This window comes from Ctenopharyngodon idella, chromosome 11 (assembly GCF_019924925.1).
Source record: "Ctenopharyngodon idella isolate HZGC_01 chromosome 11, HZGC01, whole genome shotgun sequence".
In the NCBI taxonomy this organism is placed as follows: Eukaryota; Metazoa; Chordata; class Actinopteri; order Cypriniformes; family Xenocyprididae; genus Ctenopharyngodon; species Ctenopharyngodon idella.
In genome coordinates, this window is record NC_067230.1 from 28,076,318 (window position 1) to 28,088,703 (window position 12,386).

Genomic DNA, 12,386 nt, shown 5'->3' on the forward strand with positions numbered 1-12,386 from the left:
GTTTGCACACACATATATATATATATATATATATATATATATTATAATATATATATGCAAACATATGATTAATTTTAAAAATTACAATAGTTTATATAATGTATCTTTATAATTAATGTATAATAATTATTGTAATATATAATAATATATATATATTTTAAGTTTATGACTGTTCTTTTCTGCTTACTGGAGCTTTCAAGCTTAAAAAAAGACACAAAAGCAGCATAAAAGTACCATAAAAATAGTCTATATTACTTGAGCGTGAAATTATAAGTCTTCTAAAGTCATATGACATGAGGGTGAGTAAATGCTATAATATTTTAATATGATATTTTTGGGTGAACTATCCCTTTAAAGATTCCAAACACCCAGAAAAGTCTTTAAAAAGCATTCGTCTGCAAGTTTGTCAGGGAAAAATAGGTAAGTGATGATGTAATGGCAACAAGAGAACAACAAGTGCTGCCAATAACAGATGACGTAAGACAACAATGCGTGCCATGATGTGTTAATAAGAAAAACATTTTGTTCATACATCATTTTTGCGTAAAATACATCCATCTTATTTGTTTTCTAGCCATGAGCATGATTCATCATAATACTAATTGCATTTATTATGTTTTCTCCATAAATAGGTGAATCCATTAGACTACACAAGCGTGCTGCTGCAGGTTTATATATAGCAGCCACTCAGCGTCCAAGACCCGTGTAGTGACCCGCACCATCTGCTACCACACAGTGCCACAAAATGGCAGGCCGCGGGGTAGCCAGGCAGGTAATTCAAGGCTGGCGTGTGCCAAGCGCGCTGCCCAAGCGTCCATCAAGCGCACATGAACGTCATGTCCCCAGCAGTGCTTCTCATGCAGCAGTATGTTGGAGTTTATTAAACACTTCGAGGCAGACACACGCCTGGTTAGTGTGGGCCGTAGCGCATGACAGCACATCAGGGTGAGAGAAGATGTTTGGGTGGTTGTTGCTTGAGGGATACGGCCGAAGAAAAGTTCATTTTAGTGGGTGAATGGAACGAAACCTGTCTAGAACATGCCCATGTGATATTTCATGCCACAGACAAAAAATATCATTAAAGAAAATGAAGATAATTTTTAGGACCACTAAAGTACGGTTTCTAAATGTGTATTATTGGTCTTCAGACTTCCTCCATCCAATCAACAACCTGCCCTACATTTTTTTTTCTCTTGAATAATCCATACGTCACAATACGAAAAAAAGGTCTGTCGCTAGTTTTTGTCTTGTGATGTCATTAAATGCAAATATATGAATATTAATAAAATAAAAATAAAGATTTTTATTTTATATTTTATATATAATACTGTATTTCATATATATAAACATAATATGAATAATTAAGTTTTTAAATATTTCATATATATTTTCTAAAATAAATATATAAATTATTAAAAATAATTGGTTTTATATATATATATATGTATATGTATATCCACTGTCGTTTTGCTTTTTATAGAAATAAAAAACATTTAATTCAGTTGGATAAGGGTCACTACAATCTCATCCAGCACGAGCTGCAGAGTCGTACGTAGTGCAGCAGGACTCAGAGTTCACTGATCATGTGACGAGAGTAAGTGATGAGATGACTGACAAGACCATGGCTGAGAAGTTGTTGCACAACAGAGCCTGTGTCTGACAAATGTCTTATCTTGTAGAATGCACGCTCAGCACCGCTGCTCCCTATTCACACAGTACGCACGATCGCGAAATCGAAAGCAAAAGTAAAATGCAAGCGTGCATTCAAACACAATTTCAATACCCCGCATTTTGAAAGCAGCTCCCTGATGCATGCAAATATCTCCCAATATGAAAGTTATCTTAGGCTGGGCTGTGTAGTTGTAACCATCTCTTAGCTCTGTATCATGCTTGAAGAAAGATTTGGTCTATTTGCATTTTGAATATTGAGAGAGTACTTTGATTATGGTTTTACTTATTGTTTGCACTTAATAGGACTAAGAGAAAACTGTTATTTATTTTTATTTATACTGTTTTTATTTCTATGATCAATTTGTGGAAAGGAGGTCAAAAGGTGTAGAAGCTCATAAATCATGTACAGTTCTAAGGTCTGAAGAGACTCATATGAAATCATACAGGAGAGAATGCCAGTCAATTGAGTTTGTGGTAAAACCTTTTACAGTGCTTGAGTATTGTTGTCTTTTACTGCATGTGATAATTCATACTCAAAGTAGAACTGAAATGACATTCATTACAAGATGATTAGTTAAAACATTTCAAAATGCACCTGCAGACTATTTTTCTAGTCATGTATTTCGTCATTGAGGATTTCTTAAAAACACTAAAAATCTTGTCTCGTTCTCATGAACTCAATCTTGTCACACCCCTTATGTGTGTGTGTATATATATATATATATATATATATACACACAGTATCTCACAGAAGTGAGTACACCCCTCACATTTTTGTAAATATTTTATTATATCTTTTCATGTGACATTACTGAAGAAATGACACTTTGCTACAATGTAAAGTAGTGAGTGTACAGCTTGTATAACAGTGTAAATTTGCTGTCCCCTCAAAATAACTCCACACACAGCCATTAATTTCTAAACCGCTGGCCACAAAAGTGAGTACACCCCTAAGTAAAAATGTCCAAATTGGGCCCAATTAGCCATTTTCTCTCCCCGGTGTCATGAGACTTAGTAGTGTTACAAGGTCTCAGGTGTAAATGGGGAGCAGGTGTGTTAAATTTGGTGTTATCGCTCTCACTCTCTCATACTGGTCACTGGAAGTTCAACATGGCACCTCATGGCAAAGAGCTCTCTGAGGAACTGAAAAAAAGAATTGTTGCTCTACATAAAGATGGCGTAGGCTATAAGAAGATTGCCAAGACCCTGAAACTGAGCTAAAGCACGGTGGCCAAGACCATACAGCAGTTTAACAGGACAGGTTCCACTCAGAACAGGCCTCGCCATGGTCGACCAAAGTTGAGTGCACGTGCTTAGCATCATATCCAGAGGTTGTGTTTGGGAAATAGACGTATGAGTGCTGCCAGCATTGCTGCAGAGGTTGAAGGGGTGGGGGGTCAGCCTGTCAGTGCTCAGACCATACGCTGCACACTGCATCAAATTGGTCTGCATGGCTGTCGTTCCAGAAGGAAGCCTCTTCTAAAGATGATGCACAAGAAAGCCCGCAAACACTTTGCTGAAGACAAGCAGACTAAGGAACCATGTCCTGTGGTCTGATGAGACCAAGATAAACTTATTTGGTTCACATGGTGTCAAGCGTGTGTGGCGGCAACCAGGTGAGGAGTACAAAGGCAAGTGTGTCTTGCCTACAGTCAAGCATGGTGGTGGGAGTGTCATGGTCTGGGGCTGCATGAGTGCTGCCCCAGAGCTGCAGTTCATTGAGGGAACCATGAATGCCAACATGTACTGTGACATACTGAAGCAGAGCATGATCCCCTCCCTTCGAAGACTGGGCCTCAGGGCAGTATTCCAACATGATAATGACCCCAAACACACCTCCAAGACAACCACTGCCTTGCTAAAGAAGCTGAGGGTACCTAAACCCCATTGAATATCTGTGGGGCATCCTCAAACGGAAGGTGGAGGAGCGCAAGGTCTCTAACATCCACCAGCTCCGTGATGTCGTCATGGAGGAGTGGAAGAGGACTCCAGTGGCAACCTGTGAAGCTCTGGTGAACTCCATGCCCAAGAGGATTAAGGCAGTGCTGGAAAATAATGGTGGCCACACAAAATATTGACACTTTGGGCCCAATTTGGACATTTTCACTTAGGGGTGTACTCACTTTTGTGGCCAGCGGTTTAGACATTAATGGCTGTGTGTTGAGTTATTTTGAGGGGACAGCAAATTTACACTGTTATACAAGCTGTACACTCACTACTTTACATTGTAGCATTTCTTCAGTGTTGTCACATGAAAAGATATAATAAAATATTTACAAAAATGTGAGGGGTGTACTCACTTCTGTGAGATACTGTGTATATATATATATATATATACACACACACACACACACAGTGTGTATATACATATATACAGTGGGTACGGAAAGTATTCAGACCCCCTTAAATTTTTCACTCTTTGTTATATTGCAGCCATTTGCTAAAATCATTTAAGTTCATTTTTTCCCCTCATTAATGTACACACAGCACCCCGTATTGACAGAAAAACACAGAATTGTTGACATTTTTCCAGATTTATTAAAAAAGAAAAACTGAAATATCACATGGTCCTAAGTATTCAGACCCTTTGCTCAGTATTTAGTAGAAGCACCCTTTTGATCTAATACAGCCATGAGTCTTTTTAGGAAAGATGCAACAAGTTTTTCACACCTGGATTTGGGGATCCTCTGCCATTCCTCCTTGCAGATCCTCTCCAGTTCTGTCAGGTTGGATGGTAAACGTTGGTGGACATCCATTTTTAGGTCTCTCCAGAGATGCTCAATTGGGTTTAAGTCAGGGCTCTGGCTGGGCCATTCAAGAACAGTCAAGGAGTTGTTGTGAAGCCACTCCTTCGTTATTTTAGCTGTGTGCTTAGGGTCATTGTCTTGTTGGAAGGTAAACCTTCGGCCCAGTCTGAGGTCCTGAGCACTCTGGAGAAGGTTTTTGTCCAGGATATCCCTGTACTTGGCCGCATTCATCTTTCCCTCGATTGCAACCAGTCATCCTGTCCCTGCAGCTGAAAAACACCCCCACAGCATGATGCTGCCACCACCACCATGCTTCACTGTTGGGACTGTATTGGACAGGTGATGAGCAGAGCTGGTTTTCTCCACACATACCTCTTAGAATTAAGGCCAAAAAGTTCTATCTTGGTCTCATCAGACCAGAGAATCTTATTTCTCACCATCTTTAGCAAACTCCATGCAGGGCTTTCATGTGTCTTGCACTGAGGAGAGGCTTCTGTCGGGCCACTCTGCCATAAAGTCCCGACTGGTGGAGGGCTGCAGTGATGGTTGACTTTCTACAACTTTCTCCCATCTCCCGACTGCATCTCTGGAGCTCAGCCACAGTGATCTTTGGGTTCTTCTTTACCTCTCTCACCAAGGCTCTTCTCCCCCAACAGCTCAGTTTGGCCGGACGGCCAGCTCTAGGAAGTTCTGGTCGCCCCAAACGTCTTCCATTTAAGGATTATGGAGGTGTGCTCTTAGGAACCTTAAGTGCAGCAGAAATTTTTTTGTAACCTTGGCCAGATCTGTGCCTTGCCACAATTCTGTTTCTGAGCTCTTCAGGCAGTTCCTTTGACCTCATGATTCTCATTTGCTCTGACATGCACTGTGAGCTGTAAGGTCTTATATAGACAGGTGTGTGGCTTTCCTAATCAAGTCCAATCAGTATAATCAAACACAGCTGGACTCAAATAAAGGTGTAGAACCATCTCAAGGATGATCAGAAGAAATGGACAGCACCTGAGTTAAATATATGAGTGTCACAGCAAAGGGTCTGAATACTTAGGACCATGTGATATTTCAGTTTTTCTTTTTTAATTAATCTGCAAAAATGTCAACAATTCTGTGTTTTTCTGTCAATATGGGGTGCTGTGTGTACATTAATGAGGAAAAAAAATGAACTTAAATGATTTTAGCAAATGGCTGCAATATAACAAAGAGTGAAAAATTTGAGGGGGTCTGAATACTTTCCGTACCCACTGTATATATACATGTGTGTATATACATACATACATATATATATTCTTTTGGGATTTTGGTCTGAAATATTACCTGGGCATGTTTTTTTGAAGAGTATAACTGTATGTTCTGCTGAGGAAACTTCAATAGCTTTGTGAGGAGTAAGAGAGACAGTTTGGGGCATCTCCATGTTGTGGCGATGGTGTTGACGGGAGACGTTTCAGTTCCACATAATCCGTCGATGTGTGATCACTTCTTCTTTCTCAGTTCTGCTCGGCTCCTTTTCACAAAAGCACACACTGTTTCTTCTCCAGAACGACTTGTCGCACGTAATTTTGATTGTGCCCTTAATGATGTCCCATTGACAATTTCTTATAAAACAAAGAGCTGCACTCGATGAGAAATGAAATATTCTTGATTTTAATGAGGGGTTTTGGTTATGAGCTGCGAGACATATGGTTTGCACTGATTACAAGTTCTGTCTCTGAGAATACCTGTCATATATGCGTTGTTTATGTTCTGGCATTGAAACGGAACAAAATGCCTTTTTATTTTTTCCTTTGTTGAACTAAAGTCAGACACAACCTGAAATAATGATACGGCAGCATATGTGCAGGTTTGGGGACATCTGTATTTTTTTCTTTAATTTTTTTCTTTAATTTTTTTCTTTGTTTTTGTTTCATTAGATGCAGAATTACAGTTGGAGAACTCTCTGTTTAAATTCAATGATTGCTCATCAAAGCATTAATAGTGCAGATTTATATTGAACACATTCATAATGCAGTAAACTCTAAAGCAGCTTTGATGTTAAAATGTAGTTATAAGCTTTAATCGTTTGATTGGTCTTGTGGCACGTCTAAGTTTTAAGGTAGCATCATCTCTGTCTGTGTTTCTCCACGTCTGCTGAAAGGCGAACAGCTGTAAAGCTCAGATGCCGGGCTGCTCTCGTCTCCTCCTGAGGATTAGTAACTAAAGAGCTAAAGAAGCCTCTGCTCGTAAGATGGGAACGCTAGCGCATCTAAAAGCACACTGCTGAAGAAACGGAATCATTTTGTGCGTCTATGTTAATCTAAACACTATCTGGATATTCTAGGCCTATATGTATAAAAGAATGCATTTGAAAGCATGAAATCAATCCGTATGATTTAGTCATCCATCTTTAAAATGTTCTGGTCTTTTTTCCACACTGCAGAGGCACAATAGAATGTTCTTGGCCTTAAAATAGGCATGTATACAGGAAGGAGCCTTACATTTTAGCACTGCAAAAATTATTGTTCCTTGTCAGGGCTGTAGCCTGGCAGTAATGTGTATAATGTTTGTTTGCAAATATGTATTTTATTTGTTAGCTATGTTTGAATGAATGTACACAACTGTTTAAAAGTTTGCGGTCTGTAGGAGTTTTTAAATGTTTTTGAAAGAAGTCATTTATGCTCACCAAGGCTCCATTTATTTAATAAAAAATACAGTAAAAACAATAATATTGTGAAATATTATTACAATTTGATATAACTGTTTTCTATTTGAATAACTTATGAGATGTAATGAATGTAAATGAATTTTCAGCATCATTACTCCAGTCTTCAGTGTCACATGATCTTTCAGAAATCATTCTAATATGCTGATTTGATGCACATATTATTATCTTTTACTATTATCTTAACTTATTATCAAGAAACTTATCTTATTATCATGTTGAAAACAATTGTGCTGCTTAATAAATTTGTGGAAACAGTGATATTTTTTCAGGATTGTTTAATGAGAAAGTTTTAAAGAACAGCATTTATTTGAAATAGAAATAATTTCTAACAATATAAAAGTCTTTACTGTCACTTTTGATCAATTTAATGCATCCTTGCTAAATAAAATGATTCATTTCTTTCAAAAAAGTCTTACTGACCCCACACTTTTGAACAGTAGTGTATATGGAGAAACATGCTTTCTGCATACATATTATATCAATTACCATCTTGGCTCATGAATATTAATTACATGAAGTGGCGCTCATCCAAAAGTCATACTTGATTTACCCAAAGACAGATGTTGGGTCTAAACAACTAATCATAATATGTGTGACACTTATTGCACAATGCAGACGCTACTATGTGGCTTAAAGTTGACATTTTACTACTATTTCGTTTTTTTTCCACTGTTAAACTGTGATAATATTTCTGGGGAGGTTTATTGTCTGCTAGGCAAGATCACTGAAGTTTGATCACTTAAAAGTAACAGCAAACCTATTAACTGCAATATTTGATGGTTTAATAATGTCTGTAGAACAAATGGTGCAGTACGAGTTGCAAGTTGAAGTTTAATACTCAGCATTAAATGTTTGTTCAAATCATTAATCCTAAGTATGAGCAATAATAATGCTTGCATTAGCTTTTGAACAACATATAAGATTTCACTTGGCTTGAAGTTATAAACAGAGGCTCATAGACTCATCCAAATGTCTTGGCCCTCTTGCACGTAGGCATCTTGCTCACAGGGGGACTGAACAGCACTAGCTGTGACCCAGCACAACATCTTCCCTGTATTCTCAGCCTGAGCAGGAAAAACATTGGCAGGCAAGACGCAGACCCTGGTTTTGGCTCGGAATCCCCCAAGTGTCTCTCCTTCCTCTCATCTTCTGTCTGATTCTACCGCCCAGCTGCAGAGCCAGAGACGGAGCTAGACCGATTTATGGTAACACTGCTTTATTTCAAACTTTTATTAATGATGATTTACTTATGATAATGTGTATTATAAAACAAATAGTTCTAATTCTGATTAGAAGAGCTATGATGTGATGTAATTCTGCTTAAAGAGTGTAACAGTGCCCGCCCCCTTTTACAGTGGCGCTGGTTCCAGAAGTATTCCATTCATTTTTCCCATATGGATTTTGAAAAGTCTTTGTGAAAGAGTTATAAGCCATGAACCAAGCCAACCAGCTATGAGGTGAATTATAACATTACAAACTTTGATCTGAAGCAAAAAAGTTTTGGAAAATCTGCGGCTTTAGTGTGAGAAAGAACTACAATCCCATGAAGCATTGCGAACAGCAGCATAAAGTAATTAGAAACGATGTAAAAATAACAATAATATATATACAAACAGTATTTAGAGAGATCGACTCGTCATTTGAGGTGCTTCACGGGAGTGGGCGGAGCTAAAGAGCTATTTTGGCATGTGTTGCTTTTTTGACTCTCTGATTGGTGTAATTTTCTGTACAGCATCATGGGTAATGTAGTTTTTCACCAAGAATTCTACTGTTAAACACAATTATTTTAAACATAAGTGGGCTGAAGACTTTAGCAGAAGCAAATACCATGTATTAACAACATTTTAGATCACAGTTGGTCTGTCTTTAAAAGTTTATAAGTTAACCTTAAAAATAAATTTTCCTATGGAGAGTTTTTTCTTCCAGAATACGACTTGTGCTCTATTACATGAGTCTGTGGAATATTTGATTCTGATAAGCCAATCGGAGCATTCTGTGGTCAAATATTTTTGCATAATGACCATTGTTAGATGTCTCTCAGATGGCTCACTTTCTTTTTGCATACTAAAAAAAAATCAACTCAGTATTTGTTCATATTTATTAATTTATTTGGTTTGTAATTGTGTTATTGTAAATGAGTTAAAATAGTCAACTTTATCTAAAAAAAACTGCACAAATGCCCGTACAAAGTCACATTTATTTTATAGCGCATATATAATGCAGATTGTTTCAAAGCAGCTTCATATTAATAAACAGAAAATAAATGTTGCAAAGTTCATCAATTATGAAACAAGTTCAGTTTAAGGCATACTGCAAAACATTTTCTTACTCAGTATTTTTGTCTTGTTTTCAAATATCTGAAAATTCTTAATTCAAGATACATTTACTTGAGAAGCAGCATTTACTGAAAAATTGATCAAAGTAAAGAAGAAAAAAATTTCAATGAGGTATGAAAAATAATCTTTGTTTTCCCTTTGAATTAAATTTATTTTTCGAGCCCCACTGACAGATATTTTTTCTTGTTTTAAGCAGAAACTCAATTTTGATGATTTTGATGAACACATCTTAAGTCATTTTAAGTCATCTTAAGTCATTCAACTTAAAAGTCATTTTGCTTCTCAAGTAAATGTATATTGATTTAAGAATTTTTAGATATTGTTAATAGAAATCAAGACAAATACTAATCAAGAAAAACATGTTTTTTGCAGTTGTGTCAGTATTCAGCTCAAGTCAGTTCAATGTTGATTCAATTCAGTTTATTAAAAGTGTCAATGTTGCAAAGTTAGTGTCATTATCCAGCACAATTCAGTTCAGTATTTTAAACAGTCAGGGTGACCAAATTATCTCATACATATTCTTTATCATGCAGATTATAAAAATGTATATATTTCAACACTTATAAATGTCATGAAACCATGAGTTGTTAATTACTTGATGAAAGTTAAATTGTTACCTTTTTTTCTTTAAAAGCTGTTCACACTGAAAAACATTCAAACTTTTATTGGAGTGTTTAAATTTGAGAAAATTGGCTATATGTATGAATATACAGCAAATTTGGCATAATGTGGAAAAAATATCTTTTCCATGGCTAAAAAGTTTTTGTATTTCAGCAGACATCTGAAATTGGTTATATGACACTAGCAGAAAAGCAGATTTTAATGGATTATGTTGAATCAATGTCAGGAGAGCAAGTAGTGACACCAGTTTGGAGGTTGGAAGTCTATAACGGAATCAGATATTGCCATGAGAAACGGACTGAGAAGAGATGGAGCTGCAAGCCGATATGCAGACATGGTTTTATCTGCGCCTGAAGCACTTAATCAGAAAATCCATCAGACGATGTGGTGGCCTCTTGTTCATAAATAACACACTGATCTGAAATTGAATGTCCTGTTTTTTTATCTGCTAAAATGAGGGAGGAAGGAAGGATATTTAAACATATTTGATGCACAGCTTGTTCTGCTTGGGAAAATTTGAGATTGTAAAGGTTCTGACTGTATTATTATTCAGTAATCCAGCATTGTTGAGCATTAAAGTTATAAAAAGTGCAGCATTTCTGGAATATTAGGACAAAATCATAAGGTAGACATGATGAAAGATCCAGATATTGAAAATACTGTGTCAGAAAAAGCCCCATTGTTGAATCTGATTCTAACATTTGAAATATTTAATGAGCATAGATTGTATGCTGTATTCTTGTAGTGGGTATAATTGAGTTATTTGACATTATTTGCTGTGTTATGCTTATTCAACTCAGTATTTGTTAATATGCATTAATTTATTTGGTTTGTAGTTGTGTTATTGTAAATGAGCTAAAATACAATCAACTTTATCTCAAAAAAACTGCACAAATGTCCGTCCAAAATCACATTATTTTTATAGCGCATATACAATGCAGATTGTTTCAAAGCAGCTTCATTTTAATAAACAGAAAAATTAATGTTGCAAAGTTCATCAATTATGAATTCAGAAAAGAAATCTTTAATTACCCCATTTTCCTTATTTTCTGTAAATTAAACTCTTTTCTGCATTAAAATCTGATATCAGTCAAAAAAAAACAAAAAACTATTCATCAATAAATATATGCATAGGATTGTAGCCGTAGATGATGCATAGGAGGTGTGCTGGATGTAAAGATAGGGATGTGCATATTCCAAACCCTGAATTCTGATTGGCTGCTCTGTGTGACAGGCAGCGCTGAGCACGCCCCCATGCTGCGCCTGGTGATGTTGCATGTGCCCAAGTGCAGGCAGGCAGTTTTGAAAGCAGTTCCTGATAGAGGCTACTGCTCCGATTCTACACTGGCAGAGAACGAGAGAGGGAGTGAGCGAGGGAGAGGGGAGAGCGAGAGAGAGACAGAGGGAGAGGGAGAGAGAGAGATTTCTCCCCGTGCGCCGGGTCCACATTTGCACGATGGCATCAGATCCAGGGCTGCTGCCCCTCTTAGTGTGGACTATATCAATGCAGGTCCTGGGCTCCAGAGGAACGTCTAATAATGAAGGTAAGTGTGTGTGTGTGTGTGTGTCATACAGATGGGGATTTATGCTGTCTTGCTCTCAAATGTCAGGGTGATGGGGAGACCGGGGTTAGTTGTCACACAGGGAAGTTGTTACAACGTCTGTATCTCAGTCACTATAAGAATTAGAGTTTAAAGTTAATCTAATGTGTTTTATCAGTTTTTTATTCTGTCCTCCAAACTAAAATTCCAATATAATCATATTGTACTTTTCTGTTTTCTCTCCTACTTTATTGTTCTATATTTTCATTGCTCTATTGTAAAGCGTCCTTGAGTTGGTAGAAAGGCGCTATATAAAATTATATTAATGTTATTATTTAGTGCGATTTATGATTGCCGGAAAGGTAGTTTGATATTTTTGTATGTTACCTTTTTTAGTTTTGAATAATTTGATTTGTGTATCAGTTTGAATTCTGCGAAAAAAGCATATAATAGGCTGTTTAAAGGCAGTGACTTACTCCATAAATCGTGACAACATGCTCCACTATCACCAGAAGTCAGTGTGTTTTTTTTTTTTTTTTCCTTGCCAATAATGCCTTTTATGTAGGCAAAAAAATACTGACTTTCAAAAATAAACCTTATCTAAGAAAATATGCCTTGGAGATAAAAGTGTGACAACCCGGTCTCCCCTTGATGATACTTGGCCATTAAATACTTGCATCGGTACAAATGACAGGAAAACTTTAATTGAGTGTGACGTGCATGTGCGTGTGATAAAAATGATTTGGAAAGCGCACGTATATCACAAAGTAAGTGT

General features: G+C 36.9%; 1 protein-coding gene across 5 annotated transcripts in view; it reads left to right on the plus strand.

The window, feature by feature from the left end:
- Positions 1–606: 606 nt before the first annotated feature.
- epha8 (eph receptor A8) overlaps positions 607–12,386 on the plus strand; it is a 95,834-nt gene continuing 84,054 nt past the window's right edge. For 2 of the 5 annotated variants that reach the window (XM_051913157.1, XM_051913159.1), the window contains exons 1-2: positions 7,968–8,318; positions 11,305–11,614. In XM_051913157.1, the coding sequence (XP_051769117.1) occupies positions 11,527–11,614 (88 nt within the window). In that variant the 5' untranslated portion in view covers positions 7,968–8,318; positions 11,305–11,526. Of the gene's footprint in view, positions 773–7,957; positions 8,319–11,304; positions 11,615–12,386 lie in introns of those variants that run through there. The other 3 variants (XM_051913158.1, XM_051913161.1, XM_051913160.1) reach the window with 3 other exon arrangements.